At 47.9% G+C, this 20020-nt stretch overlaps 2 protein-coding genes and 1 long non-coding RNA gene across 4 annotated transcripts; 2 read left to right on the top strand and 1 right to left on the bottom strand.

Annotated features, from left to right (window-relative positions):
• Positions 1 to 6096: 6096 nt before the first annotated feature.
• On the top strand, positions 6097 to 8316 carry LOC136468798 (uncharacterized). Its single transcript, XM_066467232.1, has 3 exons — positions 6097 to 7405; positions 7607 to 7806; positions 8236 to 8316. Exons 1-3 carry the CDS (start codon positions 6097 to 6099, stop codon positions 8314 to 8316), a joined length of 1590 nt encoding a protein of 529 aa, XP_066323329.1.
• Positions 8317 to 11875: 3559 nt separating this feature from the next.
• On the top strand, positions 11876 to 13797 carry LOC136471460 (uncharacterized). 2 transcript variants are annotated; one of them, XR_010762044.1, is made up of 4 exons: positions 11876 to 12190; positions 12803 to 12903; positions 12990 to 13400; positions 13507 to 13797. It is a non-coding gene; the product is annotated as an uncharacterized lncRNA (long non-coding RNA). The 2 variants fall into 2 exon arrangements; XR_010762043.1 differs by having other exon boundaries at positions 12990 to 13797.
• Positions 13798 to 19123: 5326 nt separating this feature from the next.
• Positions 19124 to 19888, bottom strand: LOC136471459 (probable pectinesterase 68). The gene is made up of 2 exons (XM_066469187.1): positions 19619 to 19888; positions 19124 to 19507 (listed from the first exon to the last, which is right to left on the bottom strand). Exons 1-2 carry the CDS (start codon positions 19870 to 19872, stop codon positions 19444 to 19446), a joined length of 318 nt encoding a protein of 105 aa, XP_066325284.1. The 5' UTR covers positions 19873 to 19888; the 3' UTR covers positions 19124 to 19443.
• Between the last annotated feature and the right edge of the window lie 132 nt (positions 19889 to 20020).

Below are 20020 nucleotides of genomic sequence, written 5' to 3'. Positions count from 1 at the left end.
GTCGATTGGAGTTGAAGAGACACTTAGAGTAGTTTAGGACTTTGTTTTTCCTTTGTCCATACTATTAAGGGGGATATGGACGGATAGCTTGACCTAGGTGAGTATAGTGAGTTAGGTGTGGTGCACACTTGCTAAATCTCATACTAGGTAGCTCCTAAAAAGCCCTTAGATCCATTGGAGCAAACTTTATTCACATATGATCGAGAGTTGGAAGTGAATGGAGGGTCAAATACTGACCGAATGCTGGCTCCGGGGTGACCGGACGCTGGCGCAGAGTCTGGTCAGTTCATTTGATCAAGGTGAAATTGTCTGGTGCGACCGGACGCTAAGAGATAAAGTGACCGGACGCTGAGTCCTAGCATTTGGTCGACTCCAGTAAGGTTCCAGAGAGGGAAAATCGTGATTGGACACGTCCGGTCACAACTTAGACACTGGAATTTGGGGAGAACTGACCGGAGCGTCCGGTCAATATGACCAGAGCGTTTGGTCACCCCGCAGAGGCTCATAACGGTTTATTTTTCAGCCATGGTTATAAATACTTCCTCCATTCATGTGTGGGGGCACTTTTGCTCATTCCAACAGCCGAAGAACACCTTTGAGAGTGCCAAAAAGAGCAAGGTCCTAGTGAGGTGATTGAGATTTGAGAATCCCAAAGAGAGCCCTCATTAGTGAAAGCAAGAGTAGCAAAGTGTGCATCCACTCTTCTCATTAGGCTTGTCGTGGTCAAGTGAGAGTTTATGCTTGTTACTCTTGGTGATCGCCATCATCTAGACGGCTTGGTGGTGATTGGAAGCTTGGTGATCATCCGACGGAGCTTATGGATGACCCAACTCAAGTTGTGAGCAGTTGTGGATGATTCACCGCGATGGAGTGTCAAAGAATCAACCCATAGAGAGCACTTGATCCTTGCGCGGATCAAGGGGGAGCTACACCCTTGTGCGGGTGCTCCAACGAGGACTAGTGGGGAGTGGCGACTTTCCAATACCTTGGCAAAACATCGCCGCGTTCTTTCTTCTCTCTTTACTTTGAGCAATTCAATTCTTGTCATTTACATTCATAGAATTACCATGCTAGAGTAGGATTAGAACATAGGTTGCTAAACTTTTGTGCGGTAGATCAATAGAAACACTTTCTAGGCACAAGGGGTTAATTGGGCTAACCGTAGGACTTAATTATTGCAAAGAAATTTAGAATTAGCCCAATTCACCTCCCCCCCTCTTGGGCATCTTGATCCTTTCATCCTTCATGTGCAAGATGCAAAGTATCCCAAATTTGCTTGGCAACATCCACACCAATCACTCTATTGTACTCATCACCATCCAAGGCACTAAGTAGCACACTAGTAGCTTGACCATTGAGGTGCATGATTCTCATTTCTTCTATGGTTGGATTCTTGGGATCAACTAGTGGCTCAAATCTATTACAAACAACCTCCCAAATGCCAGGATGAAGACCTATAAGATAGGCTCTCATCAAGTGCTTCCACTTGACAAAGTTAGTCCCATCGAAATGAGGTAACTTGCCCGCGGGCACATTGATGAAGGACTTGCGACATGGCTAGTCATAGACATAGAAGAATACTTAAAGGATACGGTGGCATATTTATTGTCATCATTCTTCTTACCCTTTCCTTTCTTGTCCTTCTTGCTATGCACTTTGTAGGACTTATCATCATCACCATCTTCGGAGTTGCTAGATAGCTCACTTGAAGATGCATTTGAGGCTTTTGCTTCTTGTTTCTTCTTGTTTCTTGCTTCTCTTCTTTTTCTTCTAGCTTCTCTCTTGAGTCTTCTTTCTTCTTTTCTTGCTTTCTTCTCTTCTAACCATTGCTGCTCCTTCTTCTTCTCTCTTGCTTCTCTTTTCTAGCTACCCTTCTTCTTCTTTCTTCATTTTAAGCTTTTTGGGCATTGGTCATCTCTAGCTACGAGAGGGTGGAGTTGCTTGCTGTAGAGACGCTAAACTCACTACTGTTGGTGTCATGCAGCCCAACTTCCTTTGGATCAACGTTGATGGGCTTCACAATACTAGATCCTCCCTTGGGCTCCACACCTCACGCGGTGAAGCACACATGAGGTAACCTTGCTCTGATACCACTTGTAGGATCTCTAGAACATCTAGAGGGGGGATGAATAGGCCTATAAAAATTCAACTCAAACCGAAGTCAAATTCACCCGTGGCACTGCCACTCTATGAGCATGGCACTGCCACACCTGCAGGAGAGATTAGTTCACAATTCCAAATCTACCCAACGAAATTTAGATCGGGTAAATTTCTTAGCTTCCTATAGGGTAGTAGATCACAAATCGATAGTTGAAAGTGGTGGGAACACCACACACAAGTAGATGAGCCTCAAACTCTAGAAATCACCTCAATCAATAATATGTCATGCAAGTAATGTAAATCAAGCACAAGTAACACAATGATTTATCCCATGGTTTGGCTCGCCACCAAGGCTTGCCTACCCCCACGTTGTAGAGGTTAGCCACTAAGTCTTAGAGCTTTCCAGCCCTCCCTCATTCTCAAGTCAAGAGACTTAACTCTTGAGATGAGTGGTGAGTTTACTAGCTTTAAGAGATAGTTACAAACCTTCCGAGGTTGCCACACAAGTTGGCAAGCTTCGTGGGCGACGCTCTAGCTAGCTAGGAGCCAAGATCCAAGAGTAACAAACACAACCACCGGCTAAAACATGAACCAAGTGCTCTTTAGACTTTGGGAATCAATGGAGCTGCTCTCTAATCAAGTTTTGGACCCTTATCCCTCAAGGATTGATAGGGAAATCAATGGATTTGCTTGGGGGCTTGAGGTCAACAATGGAGTCTGTGAGAGAGAGCTCCTGCTCTATGTTTGGGTGTACTGAAGTGAGGAAGAAGAGAGCTTGTTTGGTTACCGTTGGGGAGGAAGGAGAAAGGTATATATACCCCCATCCCCCAACGGTCACTTTAAATCACAGATAGCCATTGGGGATGAAAGGAAAAGGTATATATACCCCTGGCCCACAACGAACACCACACCTAAGAGTTCGGGTGAGATGAAGCCCGTGGCCTCGAGGTCAAGCGAGATGGAGCCCACACCCAAGGGTTAGGTGAGACAAAGCCTGTGGCCTTGAGGTCAGGCCAGGTGGAGCCGGTGGCCTCGAGGTCGGGCGAGATGAAGCCCATGACCAAGGGGTCGGGCGAGACAAAGCCCGCGATCAAGGGGTCGAGCGAGACGAAGCCCGCGACCAAGGGGTCGGGTGAGACGAAGCCCGCACCCAAGGGTCAGGCAAGCCGGAGCTGTGACCAAGGGGTCGGGCGAGCCGGATCCCATGACCAAGGGGTCGGTCGAGCCAGAGCCCGCGACCAAGGGTTCAGGAGATCCAGAGCCCGCACCATGCAAGATAGAAGGGTAATAGTGAAGTATAGACTATCTTGACTATGAATCTGAGAATGCATGTGGTTGTTTGAGCACTTGGTAGCATATATTAGCTTAAGCATTGTGGCCCCCTTTATAGTACAGCTTTTTCTATACCCAAATTCAATATATAAAAGAATTTAAACCTCCTTTAAGTTTGAAGCCATCTATATTTATAATTGGGGGCTCCTTCATTTTGTGTAGCACCCTCAAATATAAATTCTCTGCTGTCATCTCGATAAATCTCATTAGTTCTCTAATTGCGTGGTCATTATCACCAAAACCCACAATTAAGGCTTGATTGCACTTTCAATTCTCATTTTTAGAGAAGTAAAAAAAAACTTAACTTCAACCAAATATATAATAAATTATTAATACTTATGATATATAAATATTATCATTAGATAGATCATTAAATCTGTTTCCATAATAAAATTATTTGAAGATATAAATGTCACAATTTTTTTTCTACAAATCTAATCAAACTTAAGAAAGTTTGATAAGCACAAATGCCATACTTACCCTTAAAAAGGGACAGTGGGAGTACATGATTTTCAATCCTACACAATCGATCTGCAAAGTATTGACAAAAAAAATCACATCATGAGTGTTGCTCATAAGACCGCCATTGTATAACCATTCATCAACGGATGATGCTTCCCAAATTGGGTAAAATCGCAATCCTATCACCGCAGAAGTAGGAATAATAGCATCAGAGATAATATTGTTTTCCATAAAGTAAAGAACCAGAAACAAGTTCATGAATACCATCAATATCTAGCGGAGTTGCAGCGATGAAGCCGCTAATAAATACAAAAGTTGCAGTCAATAAAGTAGGGATCGTCACAACACTGAACCATCAATGTAATTATGTAAAGACGATTTTAGGTGCTAGTTATCTAGTTGAAGAAGAGACCCTATCTTCTTCTTTTTTAGGAAAGTGTACCTATCTTCTTTTGCACATGACGAAGCTGTTTTTTGGGAGATACTAGCGTCGGACGTTTGGACAAAAGCGCGTGTCCGGATGCCTACGCCACCTTCGTCACGCGTGCCCATAGAAAAGGCCACGCTTGCTGCTACTTCCCCCTTGCCCCCTCCTCTCTCTCTCTGCGACCACAAGTCTGGACGCCCACGCGTCCGCTGGAAACGCCATGCCTGCCGCTCCTTCCCCTGCCCCCTCCTCTATCTCTGGGCAGGCGGGACCCGAGAGCCGGCATGAGGACGAGCACACCCTATCCATAGGATCCTAGGTGCACTACACGCCCCATCCCCTGACGCCCAGGCCGTGCCCTCATGACTCTACCTCTGAAACATGAAACGATTGGATGCAACATACAACTGAAACAGATAAAACATTTAGAATAGACAATTGAAACATGTGTGTGAAACATATGCAACATCCAGATAAAACACTTGTAAATTGCAACATGAAAACACTTATTGCAACATAAGACTGAAATGGCTGAAACATTTCGAACATACTCTTGCAACATAGGCGTGAAATATGTGCAACAACTAGATAAAAACTCTTGCAACATACGTCTGAAACAGATAAAATATTTTGAACAAACACTTATAACATGCCTCTGAAACACTTGCTAAATATGCAACATCTCGATCTACTTTTGCAACATCCATACGAAACACCTGCAATATACCTCTGAAATATCTGAAACAATTGAAACATATATTTGCAACATATGGGATGGGCGGTCAGGGCCGGTTGATTCTGGCCTTGGGGCGGGAGCACACCACCATGGGCCGCACTTACAGGTGACCTTGGCTTGGCCGGGGGCCACCCTGAAGCACGCGACGGCACCACGAGCACCAGCAGAGGCAGGCGACGCGCCCAACGACGCGAGAGCGAGCGATGCGGGTGGGATTGCGGGAACAAGGAGCGAGAGGCACGGGTGGGCATGCACTACGGACAGGAGCGAGAAGCGAACATCACAGGGGGGAGCGTGCGGGAAAATAGCTACGGCGGCAAATGCGAAGTGGGACGGACGCATGGCCGCGTGACACCGTGAAGCGTGCAATGGGCGAGCAAGTGGGTAGATATTTTTTTAGAGAGGGAGATGTGGGAGACGTAAAGAGGAGGAGATAGGTTTGGTGGGCCGAGCAGGCTCAGAAAGACCGCTTCCGATCTGACGGACGCCCGCACCGAGCATTACTGTTTTTTTAGTGGAACATGACGAAGCTGGTAACGCCTAGCATTCTCTGTTGGGGTTACTAAGCCCATTCAGCCTGTTCCGCACGTAACAAGTAACAACAATCCTGTGAGGCCCAGCTGCACGCGTTCCTGGACTGGCCTTGAGCCCTTGTCGAAAACGTGTCCATCAGCCCATCACCTGCACGCGCCCAGTCCCAAGTCCCAACTACAAACGGGCCGTCTGGTTCCGGCGGCGGCGGCGGGGCGCCGAGCGCACGGCACCAATTCTTTCCACCACCGTCTCCACGCTCTCCGTACTCCGTACGCAAGCCCCTCCGACTCCGAGTCCGACACCGTCTCCGCCTCCGCCTCCCGTCCCACCCTCGCACTACAAATACCCGTACGTGCCATCCTCTGCACCCCCATCGCATCGTCGTTGCCTCGCCGAAGCCGCACGTCGCTCTCCGCAACTGCCAATGCGCCGCCCGACCAATCTCCGGCCGGAAGCACCAGTCCCTCGCTCGCGCATCTGCAGCTCGATCCCGCTACGGTCGGCAATGGGTCACAAGAACAAGGAAGGCGGCAAGAAGGCTGCAGGCAGCGAGGCGTCGGCTGGGAAGGCCCCGCTGCTGGCACCGTCCGTCAACTTCAACCCCAAGGATGTGACGGACCCGTTGGAGCTCCTGGACATGTGCGTGGCGGTGCTCCACGACAAGTTCTCCTCCGCAGCCACGCGGGAGGCGGCGCTGGCGTCGCTCGTCGGCGCGCTGGAGGGCGGCGTCGTGCCGCTCGACGAGGCTACCGACGGCAGGCCCCTCGTCATCTTCGCCGTGTGCGGCGTCTCCATCAAGAAAGGGAGCGCTACCCCGGCGTTCGCCAAGGAGGCCCGCCTCGCGTACCGCGCCGTCGGCCTCCTCGCGCTCACCCTCCACGGCGGCGGCGCCACGGAGATCCTGGCCGAGTCGTTCCCGATGCTGGCCCGGACGCTGCAGCAGCCGTCGTCCATGGACCCGACGACGGTGGCCGCCGTGCTTGACTCCCTCGCGGCCGTCACTTTCGCCGGCGCGCTGGGCACGGAGGACGCGGAGCGGTCGCTCAAGGCCATCTGGGGCGTGGTGTCCCCGAACCCGAGCTCGAGGTCCCCCTACCCCAAGGCGGTGGTCTCGGGCAAGGCGAGCGCCGCCCAGCTGGTGAGCGCGGCGCTCTCCACGTGGACGTTCCTCCTCACCACCGCCACCATCACGGACGCGCAGCGGAAGGCGGACCGCGCCGCCTGGAACGCGACCGTCGCGTCCCTCGCGGGGCTGCTCCAGGCCGACGACCGCGCCGTCCGGATGGCCGCCGGCGAGGCGCTGGCGGTGTGCGTGGAGCTGAACCTGACGCAGCACACCCCGCGCAAGGACATGGAGGCGGTGCAGGCCCTGGTGTCAGACCTGGCCGCCGAGGCCGGCGGCAAGGGCGCGGACAGGGCGCTGCTCGTGGAGCAGAAGGAGCTGTTCCGGCAGGTCTCGGCGTACATGGAGCGCGGCGAGCGGCCCAAGAAGGCGCTGCAGACGTCGTCGGACCGGCGCAAGTCCATCAAGGTGTCGTCGTGGGCCAAGATGGTGCAGCTCAACTTCCTGCGGCGGTTCCTCGCCGCCGGGTTCCTGAGCCACGTGAAGGGCAACAAGCTGCTCAAGGAGTCCTTCGACGCTGGCGCCGACGAGAAGAGCACGCTGTCGATCGCCAAGAGGAAGCTCAGCATGAAGACCAAGGACAAGGTGATGAAGATGAACCGCGAGCAGGCGTGGGCGGCCAAGAACGTTTACTGCATTCCTCAAGGAGGGCCGCCGGAGAGCAACAGGCCGGAACAGCTTCTCAAACTTGGCACTAGCTCACTTCTTAGAGTTTTTTTTCCTTCACCTGTTCGTTTCATCGTAAACGATCGTCGATTATTTACTGCTGGCTGGTTTGGTGTGAGAGAAAAATAATGTTCCAGTTTATAATCCACGATCGTATACGAGCGAGCGAACGAGCTGTCTGTCTATCGGTCTGCAGTTTCTAAAACTATTTTCTTCTCCATGACAGCTGGGGAGTTGTCATGGAATCTCAGTTACAGGAGATGTTTTGGAAATCTTGAAATGGAGGAGTGGAGAGAGATGATGACCAAATTAGAGAGGATCAACCTCACAGAAGTGGATGACAAAGTTACTTGGAAGCTGGAAAAGTCAGGAAAGTACTCCACAAGGAGCATGTACAGATATATTACTTTTGCTGGAGTAGTGGATGTTAGAATGATGGAAGTTTGGAACTCCAAAATCCCATTAAAAGTGAAAATTTTCATGTGGATGGCATGGCATGACAGAATCCAAACAACTCAGCAATTGAAGAGGAGAAACTGGGATAAAGCAGATGTTTGTAAATTCTGTGACAAAGAGGAATCAGTTAACCATCTGCTATTTCAGTGCCCAATTGCAAGGATATTGTGGTGTTGGGCCAGGGACAGCTTAGGATGGCCAAGTGCCCCAATTTCTATCACAAATTTTCAAGATCTTTTTCTGGTACAGGGGAATAGGGATGATCATGAGATAGTGTGGTGGGTGATGGCGGCTGTGGGGTGGTCTATTTGGAAAACTAGAAATGACTTAGTTTTTTCTAACATTGTGATCAAATCGTCTAAACAAGTAGCTTATAAGTCTCTTGGCTTTATGAAGCAGTGGATCAAGATGACAAGAAAGGATGGAGCAAAGAAGGAAGCGGTGGTGGAGAAGCTGATGGCAGGGATGGAGCGCTGGTGACTTGTGCTTAAAGCAAAGATCTCTTGTGTTCTCCTTTTTAGTTGCAGCTCAAGTTTCTTAGCTTGTGTTTTTTTTTTCCCCTTTCCTTGAGCGAATGTGAGGTCTGGAGGGTAGGTGCTGTTTCTGAGGAGGAAGGGTCTCTTTCTGTGTTGTCTGTGTGGCTGCAGGGTCGTGGAGTGGTTTTGTATCGGAACATGGTCTTTGTAAGCCTGTATCCCCGGTAGAACCTCTTATTAAGCTTTCAATATAAGCTGGGCCAATGGTCTTTCGTCTTACTTAAATCGATTTTTATAAAAGGATTCTAGTTTCTGAAAACATTTCCGGCCTAGCCCGACTCGGCTACGAGACCACAACGTTCCTTGTCAGTTGTCACAGCCCGACTATGGCTATGGACCTATCACCTATGATGCCTTCCAAGTTCTAACAAGGAAAAAGTCCCGTTGACGGTTAAAATTATCAAAAGAGGTTAAATAAAGAATTTTCAATAGAAAATGCCTTTTTCAGATCGGCTAAGTCGGTTTTGGCATTTTGTCAAAATACACAATGGACTTCGCCTTTGTGTTTCTCTTGTTGAACGAGAACATATATAGATCCTCTAATTTGAAGGCTAAATGAACAAAATGCAACTTTAGGGAAATTATCCAGCACAAACCGGCTTAGCCGGTTTTAGAAGGTTTTGCGTAGCATGGACGTGATGCCCGAAGAAACCGGTTTTAGAAACTGGCTAAATCGGTTTTAGTGGTCCGAGTCAAAATCAAATTTATTTCGATGGGAACTCATCCAATGACATTGGAAACTTGTAGATTTCGTGTGGGGTAGGTTTTTTACTGGGATAAGATCACCCCCTCTATATGTATCAAAGGATCACAACCGATTGAGGTATTCATTCTGTAAACAATTGATCAAAGTATCAACCTACTACCCTCTTCTCCTATCTTTACTCGTCGAGAGAGGTGTTGGACAACAGGAGGTTGGAAGACCTCCCTTGCTATCTAACACCTATCTCGTTCAGGTTTATATATAGGAGTTCTAGGTGGCCTTGCCGACTCTAGGGAAAAACTTATTGTGCTCCTCCCTGATGGGTCTTTCCGGAAGGTATTCATAGGCTTTTCGGGTGAAAAATGAGCATCAATATGCATAGCTGACTTGTTGGTCGACCTTGATGTTTTTGACCTCCCTCGCTGCATGTCTAGGCCGTATGCGGAATCCAACATTCTAGCCATTGTTGATTTGTGACCTAAATTCGTGTCAACACACTTTTTTAGTGACTCCACTGTGGTAGATAAGAAGATCGAACATATCTACTAACAATATGTCTGAAGACAACGACAAGAAGATGAGAGATACCATCAATCCAAAGAATCTGGAGAACATGCTCTCGCCTTCATCGCTAGATCGACTCCCCCGACAACCTTCGCCAGGTGTTGGAAGCAAGATTCGCCACCGATCTGAAAGTGGTTCTTATTAGGAGCTGCAAAGTAGATCAGCATGGAGTTGTTACCTAATACATGAGTCTCATCTTCGACGAGTCTTCTACTTCCACATCTACATCTATCACCCGAGGTAAAGAAAGATGAAAAAGTTGATGATCCACCTTCTATTCATGCTGAGTTTGCCAAGATGCTAGATGATCATAAGAAAGGAAACAATAATAACCTTCTTCCTGTTGTTAATATGCTCATGATGCGTTTTGCATAGGCTAAGATTTGTTGATAAATTAATTTATTGCCCTAGTTCATCCCCTCTTGGGGGGCATTCGGTCCTTACATAGGCATGGTGGAGCGGCTTCAATCTTGGAGGGATAAGGGGGCGGGAGGTTGCAGAGCACGTTCTTGCCCTTGAGCCTCGAAGCTTGAGTGCCTATTGAGTCGTGAATTGTGTGGAGCTCGACGACGAGCGCAGCGCTGCATGGTCGCCCTTGGTCTTTAGAGTCTTGTGCATCCATGACAGATGGGACGAGAGGTAAGAGGCCAGGAGCGGGGTTGCGAACAGCTAGAGGATAGAAAGATGTGAGAGCAAGGAGGGATCGGCGAGCCAGTGTAAGAAAGTGAACGACACCGTCGACACGAAGGGATAGATGGGGGTTTAGGAAAGTCTGGGGGTGCTGCAGGAAAAAAAAATGAAGGAAGGATCAAAGCAACGGCCGTGGGAAGGGTGTATGTGCAAGGGGGAGAGGCTAGAGGGAGCTAGATTTATAGCTACGTTTTTTTCAGGGTAAAGTACACTTTACAACCCTCAACTCGCGCCGAAGTTCGATTTTCAACCTTCAACTATGAAACCGGTCAAGAAACACCCTCCAACTATCAAAACCGGACAAATTTGGTCCTCGGTCGGTTTCAAAAGCGGTTTTCTATTTTCGGGAGGCGCCGAAATTTTAAATTATTTTTTGAGCATCTTAACGTCCTCAAATGAAAAAACTCAAAACTACAAAGTTATAGGTCTCATTGAGGTCTACAATTTACATATAAAAATTATCTTCATCCGACATAGTATTGAAGTGTTTTCTATTTTTTGAAATTTGAGTCTCATCACGAGACAAAATATGGTGCTGAAATTTTATATTATTTTTTCGAGCATCTTACTTTCCTCAAATGAAAAACCTCAAAACTATAAAGTTGTAGATCTCATCGAGGTCTACAATTTACATATAAATATTATCTTCATCCGATATCGTATTGAAGGGTTTTCTATTTTTTGAAATTTGAGTTTCATCACGCGATAAAATTGTTTGTCGTGTGATGAGACTCAAATTTCAAAAAATAGAAAACCCTTCAATACGATGTCGGATGAAGATAATTTTTATATGTAAATTGTATACATTGATGAGATCTACAACTTTATAGTTTTGAGTTTTTTCATTTGAGGACAGTAAGATGCTCAAAAAAATAATATAAAATTTCAGCACCATATTTTGTCGCGTGATGAGACTCAAATTTCAAAAAATAGAAAACCCTTCAATACGATGTCGGATGAAGATAATTTTTACATGTAAATTGTAGACCTCAATGAGATCTACAACTTTGTAGTTTTGAGTTTTTTCATTTGAGGACGTTAAGATGCTCAAAAAAATAATTTAAAATTTTGGCACCTCCCAAAAATAGAAAACCGCTTTTGAAACCGGCCGGGGACCAAATTTGTCCGGTTTTGATAGTTGGAGGGTGTTTCTTGACCGGTTTCATAGTTGAAGGTTGAAAATCAAACTTCAGCGCGAGTTGAGGGTTGTAAAGTGTACTTTACCCTTTTTTTTAAGATAAAGACTGTAAACTTCGCCCTCTATATCCACATATGTGGGATATATATAGAGAGTTAAAAGTTACATAACCTTTTAAGTTTAAAGCATAAAAAATGAGCCCAAAACAATAAGAAAGAGAACTTAGAGACTAAGGCCCTGTTTGAAAGCCCAGTTTTGGGTCGAAACCGTTGTAAATTACAGGCCCGAATTTTCTTTTCGACGGAGGCCGCTTACGTGTTTGGATGACCGGTGAGCCCAATAATTTTACACCTGGTTTGGCCCAAAACCGGTGTAAAAAAAGTCGTCTTCACAGGCCTGAAAAAAAAAACGAGAACTATCGGCCTCCGCTCGGTGTCGAGGGGCGACGGTTTCTTGCGCCGCCCCGCCTGGTACTGCGCCGCCTCCGCACCCGACCCCGACGGTCCCTCCCCCTCCCTCTCCCCCAACCACTCGTCGAGACCTCGACGACCGCTCGCCTCGCCGCGGAGCCGACGGTGGCCTTGAGCGAGCACGCTGCCTGATTTGCGACCGGATCTGGGGCAAGGGCGCGCCGGGCAAGGGGTGAAGACGGTGCGAGCGAGGACGGTCTAGCTGAGGTAGGGATCGGCGGCGGAGAGGCTTGGTGCGCTGCGGAACGGTGAGGTAGGCTTCTAGCGTCTCACAATTTCTTTGTCAAAGTTCTTGTGATGTTCTGTTCTTGGTGACCCTCGTCGAGGGAGGAGTTCGATTAGCCCTTGATGCTTTCATTGACAGGAATACATGTGGGGATTAACATGTGGTGATTGAGATTTCAACTACTAGATAAGGCACTGATTAAATGAGAGAACGATGTGTCAGGCTAGATCGATAGGATAGGATGCTAGTTGTAGACACCAGTGCAGTGCTGATTCAGTAGTGTAACAAGTGGAAGAATTATGTGGTCTTTGATGGATGTGGTCGGTAGTAGACACGAGTGCAGTGCTGATTCAGTAGTAGACACCAGTGCAGTGTTGACTCAGTAGGATGCTAGAACGATGTGGTCGGTTTGAATGATGCTAGGAGTAGTTGACCATCACTACATGTGGTCTTTGATCGGTTTGTAGCCTGACGGTTTGTTTTTCCTTTCATGTTTAATTAGCATACAAGTACATTATTGAAATGGATGGATAACAGAACGGTGTAGTATCAGGTTCTTTAAAAATGGTTATTTAACAAGTATAGGACTCCCATCGTCCAATATAGTATTCATTTTCTAATGTTTTTTTTTTGTACCAGGTCGCGGGTTCGAAGCAGCCTCTCCGCAGATTTTGCGGGGAAGGCTTGCCTCGGTTTTTTCCTTCCTCAGACCCCACTCACGTGGGAGCCTCCGGCACTGGGTCTGTCATTTTTCTAATGTTTTTTTTTGGTACAACTTTCTAATTTATGCCATCACATTCCTTATTTATATACTATCCTTCTTTAGACTACAAATGCTAGTAGATACATTCATCCGATGGATATCGAAGAGGATAGAAGAACTGAAACTGATTTGGAGGAAGAAGATGAAGAAATGATGATGCTTGTTTTTCCAGCATTATATGCAGCTTCTAGTAGAGCTAAAACACCATGCCATACTTCAAAGCTTAGTGGTGCGGAGTATATATCTATCAGATTTTTATATATCTACTGTTTAAGTATACAACTATATATTACTTCCTCATTTTCTTGCCATTATTTTATCAACAACCATGAGAATTCATTTTTTTTCCTTTCTGGAAGCTATGTGATTGCAGGTTCCCTATTTAATCTTGAATTAGTTGAAACTCAACTGAAAGGTGTGTAGTGAGATTGGGGACCTCAGTTGGATCAATGGCAGCCTTTCAGTTAGCAGCAGGTTAGCAGATTTTAACTAGTAAAATCTATGTGACTGCTAACCTGCAGGTTAGCAGCAGCAGGGCCTTATCTAATCACTGTGCTATTGATCGTGGAACTCAAAGCAGATTTGGTGTCTAATTTAGTAATTTCTGAGCTCAAAAGCTGGAGGCAAATGAGTTGCTCAGTTGTGATGCATCTGAAGTATGAATATGGTCATGTTTGCTTCTAGCGTTTGCAGTTATGGATACCACCTTCTAACTATGCAAATGCAGCTTTAGCCCATGTAAAAATGTACTAACTGCATGGAAAATAACTATAACACAAGCTCTTATGTTTACTATCACCAAAGTTTGTTTATTTAGATTATACAGTGTATTTTATAACTCTATATATTTTGAAGGTTAGTGGCCGCAACATTTAAAGATGAGTTAAATGCATCATTGGTCCATTAACTTTTGTCCATGTTTCTCTTGGTCCATCAACTGTGAAAGTGGTTTTTCGGGTCCATAAACTTTTTAAGTGATGCATCTCTAGTCCATACCCCTTCGTTTCTGTTTTTAATCCGACGTGGCTGTCCATAGTGGCGCTGACATGTCCTTGGAGGCGGTTGCGGCTCACGTGAGCAGTAGATGATGGCTGGTTGATGACCTCCTGGCACTGGTGGTGCTCGCCTACACCGTCCACGGCAAGCTGCCACGCCGGCGCCCGGCGGTGGCGTGTGGCAAGGCGCTGCCACTGCCGCCTGAGTCGATGGACTTGGCGTACCGAAGCAGCTATGGTGAGCAGTCGTAGCCTGGAGGAGATGCAGAGAAGGGCACGGGAGGTGTGGCCGCGGGACCAACGACCGTGAGGCGGACGGAGGGCGGCGTGGAGCCCCACGACATGTGGGTGAGCGCCTCGAGCAGCGTCGTCCATCGGACACCGTGCGAGACGCCGATGTCCACATCGTGAACCTGACGGGGCTCGGTCAACGCGGCCTGCGTAATCGCGGAGTTGGCGAGCGCGTTCGCCGAACGATGGGCTTGACCTAGATGAACTTTATGGGCGAGGCTCGGAATCGGCGTCTGAGAATACCGGCGTTGGGCACTCGCAAGCTAGCCGCTTGGCGCATGGCGTGGGAGGCGTGGTGGTTCGGTTCGCCGGAGGAGGAGGCTAGCTCGACGAGCACGTACAGCAGGTGTTGCGTGCGTGGCATGTTCCCCACTTCGATGGCGGCCACCCACACGTTCAACAGCTGCTCCGCCCACCGCACCTCCCTGTCCGGACTTGCTGCGGTGCCCCTGCCACCCGTTGATGTCTACTCTGTCCAGGAGCCGTATTCTCTGCTGCGAGGTGCGAGGTCATTGGTGACGACGCAATGCTAGTACCCAGGCTCAAGCTTGGCTGGTGCAAGGTTGTGGCATTAGGTGGTAGCGTCTCCATGGTCATGTTGCTGACGTCGTGCTGCTCCTGCGCTTCCGATGCCGACAGCAGCGCCTTGCCGCACGCCCGCACGGCCACCCATCGACCCCGGCGGCAGTGGCAGCGGCAGCACCTTGCCGCACGCCCGCACGTCAGTACCAGCTCGGCGGCCCGCCGCTTCCTACCGCAGATGGCGCAGGCGAGCACGACTAGTGCCAGGAGGTCCATCAACCAGCCCCATGGCTCCAAAGACATGTCAGCGCCACTGTGGACAGCCACGTCATGTTAAAAACAAAAGCAAAGGGTTATGGACTAGAGATGCATCGCTTAAAAAGTTTAAGGACTCGAAAAACCATTTTTACAGTTGATGGACATAAGTGAAACATGAGCAAAAGTTAATGGACCAATGATGCATTTAACTCTTTAAAGATCATACAAAATCGAAACATTTAAAGATCACACTATTGTTTGATGCTAGCAGTTCCTTCAACCATTAGTCAGCTGTTTTGAAACATTATCTATGTCCTTGTATTTGAGCTTAGAAGAACATCCGAGCATGCCAACTTTGTTGGATCCTATTTGAAGGAAGTATGTCGAATTTTGGCTCCTTGTTGGATATGAATTTTGTTTAACTTTCAGCTTGAACATGTCTTGTTTTCGAATTTTCTATATGCTCCATGTCATGATTGTGCTTACTGGCTTACTGAGATGTCCAGTAGTCACTGCTGCAGACTTTGGTCATTTGAGATGTCAGAAGCTCACAGCCTTCAGCCATTTGGGACTAGCGTCAGTGTGTGTGTGTGTGTGTGTGTGAATCCAGCGTCACTGTGTCTGTGTGTATGAATTCAGCAAACGCATGCAGTAGTGGCTATTCATTTTGGGCAACGAAGGCAATTTTTTTTACCTTCAATCCAAACAGCTTATTCCAAGGGAAAAGATATATATACAACTATATCCTTGTGCACTAGAAATTACACCTGTAAACCAATTACATATCAATAAAAATACCATTCTGCCAAACAGGACCTAAGAAAAAAAAAAGCTATCGACTCACGATTCCGTTAATTGGATAACTCTTCAACGTCCCTAGAGCACACGTAGTCAGCTAGTCACTGCTAGTTACAGTTGTATGGTATCACTTGACGGATCTCTTGGCTTCTCGCCACATGGCCACTTCCAATTCCAGTTCGAAGTGTCCGATGCAACAGCTATATGCATCCGGCATTGTGCTGTCCATGCAACACCGGGATTGATAAAAATTTCCAGTAATGTACACTGAAAAGAAGGGTAGACACACCGCTCGAGTGTTTCAGGTGGATAGAACACCCGAGTGTCAGATCCCCTAGAAACACTCAATTGCAACAAACAAACATAATTGAGTGTCAGATAGCAGCCAAACACTCAGATTCCTATAACCACTCGATCCAGATCTAACGATGCAAACAAAATATGTCAAATAAATACAAAAACCGAATAATAAAATAACAAAAAAATTACCACATGATTTTCTATGAAGGACAAATTTGAAAAAATTCAAAGAAAAAGCAAATAAAACATACAAACAACAAATAATACAAAATATTAAACATAGAAAATAAAAAATAGCCCGCTTATTTTTATGGAAGCCAATTTAGAATATTTCAAAGATGAACCAAATAAAGCATACAGAAAAACAAAAAAAATTGCGAACAATCAATTTACCCCAACTAAACACAAAACTTACACACAAACAAGAATAGTAAAATATGGTCCGATGAGATGTAATCTACAACTAAATCGGCTGTGTACTGTATTCACTCTTATAAACACACGTGTCGGTACAGAAAGTGACCAACTAATGAATATTTGTAGTTTTGCTGTACGTTGTGACCGGAGGTGGCCTAGCACTCAATGACACAGATTTATACTGGTTCAGGCAACGTGCCCTACGTCCAGTGTGGGTCGGTCGGCGACTTTATTCCTGAGCCCAGGTGCTCGAAGTCTGTAGTGGGGTTACAAACGAGAAGGAGAAAGATGGGGTGTACGAGAGGCCCGGTCGGGTCCGACCGGGAGGGCCGAGGGCGACCGGAACTCCGCTATGAGCTAGGAGTCTAAGCGTGTGCTTGAGGGGTTATGAGCTATCGATCTATGAATCTGGTGCTTGGAGAAGTCGACCTCTCTCGTTGGAGGGAGCGCATCCCCTTTTATAGATGAAAGGGGTGGCTTTACAGGTGAGAGGAAGAGAGTTCGGATGTTTTTAAGCCTTGTTGCCCATGCCGACGAGGATAATGATGATGGTAGACGCCCACAATATTGTTGACGTCACTGTAGAATGTCAGATGCACATGGGAGGTTGCGTTGACTTCTTCAGGAAGGGTGGATGTCGGTACCTGTAAAATACGTTGGTTATGTGAGGAGCCCTTACCACGTGTGCCAGGTATGGTGGATCCTGGTGCCCACTATCGATGCCCAGAGGCATGGGCGTCTTTTTGCCATATGGAAGCCCAATGGCGCCTACAATACTGTAGGCACAAATGTCGGCACATACAATACTGTTTGCGTCAAAGCGGTTGTGGACCACTGTTCCCGCAGGCGTACAGGGTATGTTCTCGGTATCGTGGTTTGACTTGTGCGCTGCCTTCTCCGTTCGCCCCTGGTCCCTTCCGAGTGGACGTCCCCGGTCGGACCTGGCCGCGTCAATCGGAGAAGAGCGGTAAGCAGACTTCCTACGGGTCCTCGGTCGTAGTCGCGAGGTCGGAGTAGGAAGCAGCGTTTTGGGCCAGGCCCTCCGATCGGAGAGACCGCTCAGAGGCGGCTGGTGCCCGAAGCGAGTGCTCCGGTTGGAGAGGTGGGCCGAAGAGGTTGACGAGCGGGCGCTTGTTCGTTTGGGTAGACCTTCCGGTCGGCGATCGGGCTGTCCTTCCGGCCCGTTGTTTTTTAGACTCTTGGACCGGCTCATGAACTACGTGTTGTTTTCCTGGGGCGAGCCTTGGCGTGGAAGCCGGTCCCCGAGCGACCCCGGGTTTATGAACCCGACAACACGTACGCAAATTCTACCCTTATGAGGACCTCCGAAGGACCGAGCCGGCAGATCTCGAGATTCACGAAGTCACCACAGGTGCCTCGATGTCGATGGGGACGTCGTCTAGCATTGTAAGCATAGCGTCGTTAAATACTGAAATAAAATCAGAAAAATACGAGCACTCGTGCCAAGTCGAGGACTTGAACTCAGATGGGTAGGTTCCTTCATTTCACATATAGTTTCTGGTACTTCACAATTTGAATTCATATACATTCACACAATTGCGCACGAATGATTAACAGTCAATCGGTGATCTTGATGCATGCAAATTGCCTAACAAGCTAAAACAACTTTTTCTTGACAGATGTGAACAGTGCCGGATGCTCAGTGTGCACTCTGTGATCAAATATCGGAAATGATGGACCACATCCTGATTGAATGATTGGTTGAGTCTTCGGCCAAGTGTGGTCGATGGTGCTGGGCCATTTCATTTGAACCTTGGTTATTTATCCACTCAGCTCCCGTGCTTATCAACTGAACCAATAAGGACGTGCCACCAATGAAGGTTCTGTCATTTCGTTCTCTCCCACATTGTCCATGAAATCAACAGGACCACACTTCGCCGGAATTGACGAGACATCAGCAGCTAGGGTGGCACGTCCTTATTGGTTCAGTTGATGGACTCTATCGCCTCTAAGGCTAACCGCCACCCTAGCTCTCTGGTGCACGGCCGCACGGCAGGATTCAGGAAGCCCCAAATTTTTACTATTCAGCTCTTTTTTTTAAAAAAAAATTCGAGTCTTAAACTCATCTTTAAATCTTAGGAGTCGACGCCAGAATTCGTGGCGCCGAGGTAACACCTCTCGACGCCGATGCCTGGCTGTGCGCTGGAGGAACCTTGTGGCGTTGACGTGGCCGGCGGCAAGCTCGGCCTCCGAGCCGTATAATCTGCACCGAGCATGCTGTAAAGAACTGCCAAGGACAGGCTTCGACAGCAGGGCTAGCTTTTTTTTTAAATTGAGCTAGCAGGATACACACAGGGCCTGTTTAGTTTCCAAAAATTTTTGCGCGGTATTCATCACATCGAATCTTGTGACATATGTATGAAGTATGAAATATAGACGAAAAAAAACTAATTACACAGTTGGGTAAGAAATAGCGTGACAAAACTTTTGAACCTAATTATTATATAATTAGACACTAATTGTTAAATACAAATGAAAATGCTACAGTAGTCGAAACCTAAAATTTTTTAAATCTAAACACGGCCACAGGAAAGAGAGCTAGCTAGCTAGTAGGATACAACGGCAGTGTTCGGCTGGCTTATTGTCGGCTGGCTCACGAAATCATAGAGACGGCAGCTAGCGTTTACAAAGTCCAGACTTGTGACTCTGAGGTTTTGTCACTTTGCCTGCCACAGCCCTTTTTCCCTGTGCGTCTTGTGACCTCGCGCTCGCGTACGAATGCACACTCGGGCCTTTCGTTCATCATCATGGACCACTGGGTCAGGGCAATGCATGCAAACGGCTGCTGCTCACCTTCAAGCTGATGTTCTTAGCGTTGAAATAGTTAGCGAGAATGGTTACTGAGGCGGTGTTGTAGGTGCGGAGCGGCTGCCCGTCGGGGCCGCGGTCGCTGGCCCGGTCGTGCCACTCCACCGTCACGTCGCGCCGGCGCCCTGGAACGTCATGTACGGCTTCGACGCCGGCACCACCACCTTCTCTCTGCACGCACGCACGCACATATACACCCCGGCCGGTCCGTCAGGAAATGAACGAAGCTCTATCAGCCTCAGCGAATGAAAAGGGCCAGAGCTAGATAGCTAGCAAACTTACATGTACGTGCCGGCGTTGATCTGCATGATGACGCGCATGGTGTTGCCCTCCGGCACCGAGTCGACGGCCTGCTGGATGGACACGAAGTTGCCGGCGCCGCTCGCGTCTACCACGATCTTCCGCACGCCCACCGGGTACTTGTACCGGTGGCCGGAGTGCCTTGTGTACTCGCACTTCGTCGCTGCCTGCTGGCTCGCGATCGGCGGCAGGAGGCTCGAGATGGTGACCAGCGCCAACAAGAGGATGCGAGCCATAGTGCTTCGCGAAACTAGCGCGAATTATTCTAGCTCGTTGCAACAATGTCCGTAAGTAGCTTGCTAGAGGTTCCTTTGGTATGCGCGTGGCCTTAGCTTGAATGTGTCTTGTCAACCTATGTATCACTCTTCTATCAGTCTAGCTCTC

This window comes from Miscanthus floridulus, chromosome 8, assembly GCF_019320115.1.
Source record: "Miscanthus floridulus cultivar M001 chromosome 8, ASM1932011v1, whole genome shotgun sequence".
Lineage (NCBI taxonomy): Eukaryota > Viridiplantae > Streptophyta > Magnoliopsida > Poales > Poaceae > Miscanthus > Miscanthus floridulus.
This window is presented reverse-complemented; position numbering and strand designations above follow the sequence as displayed.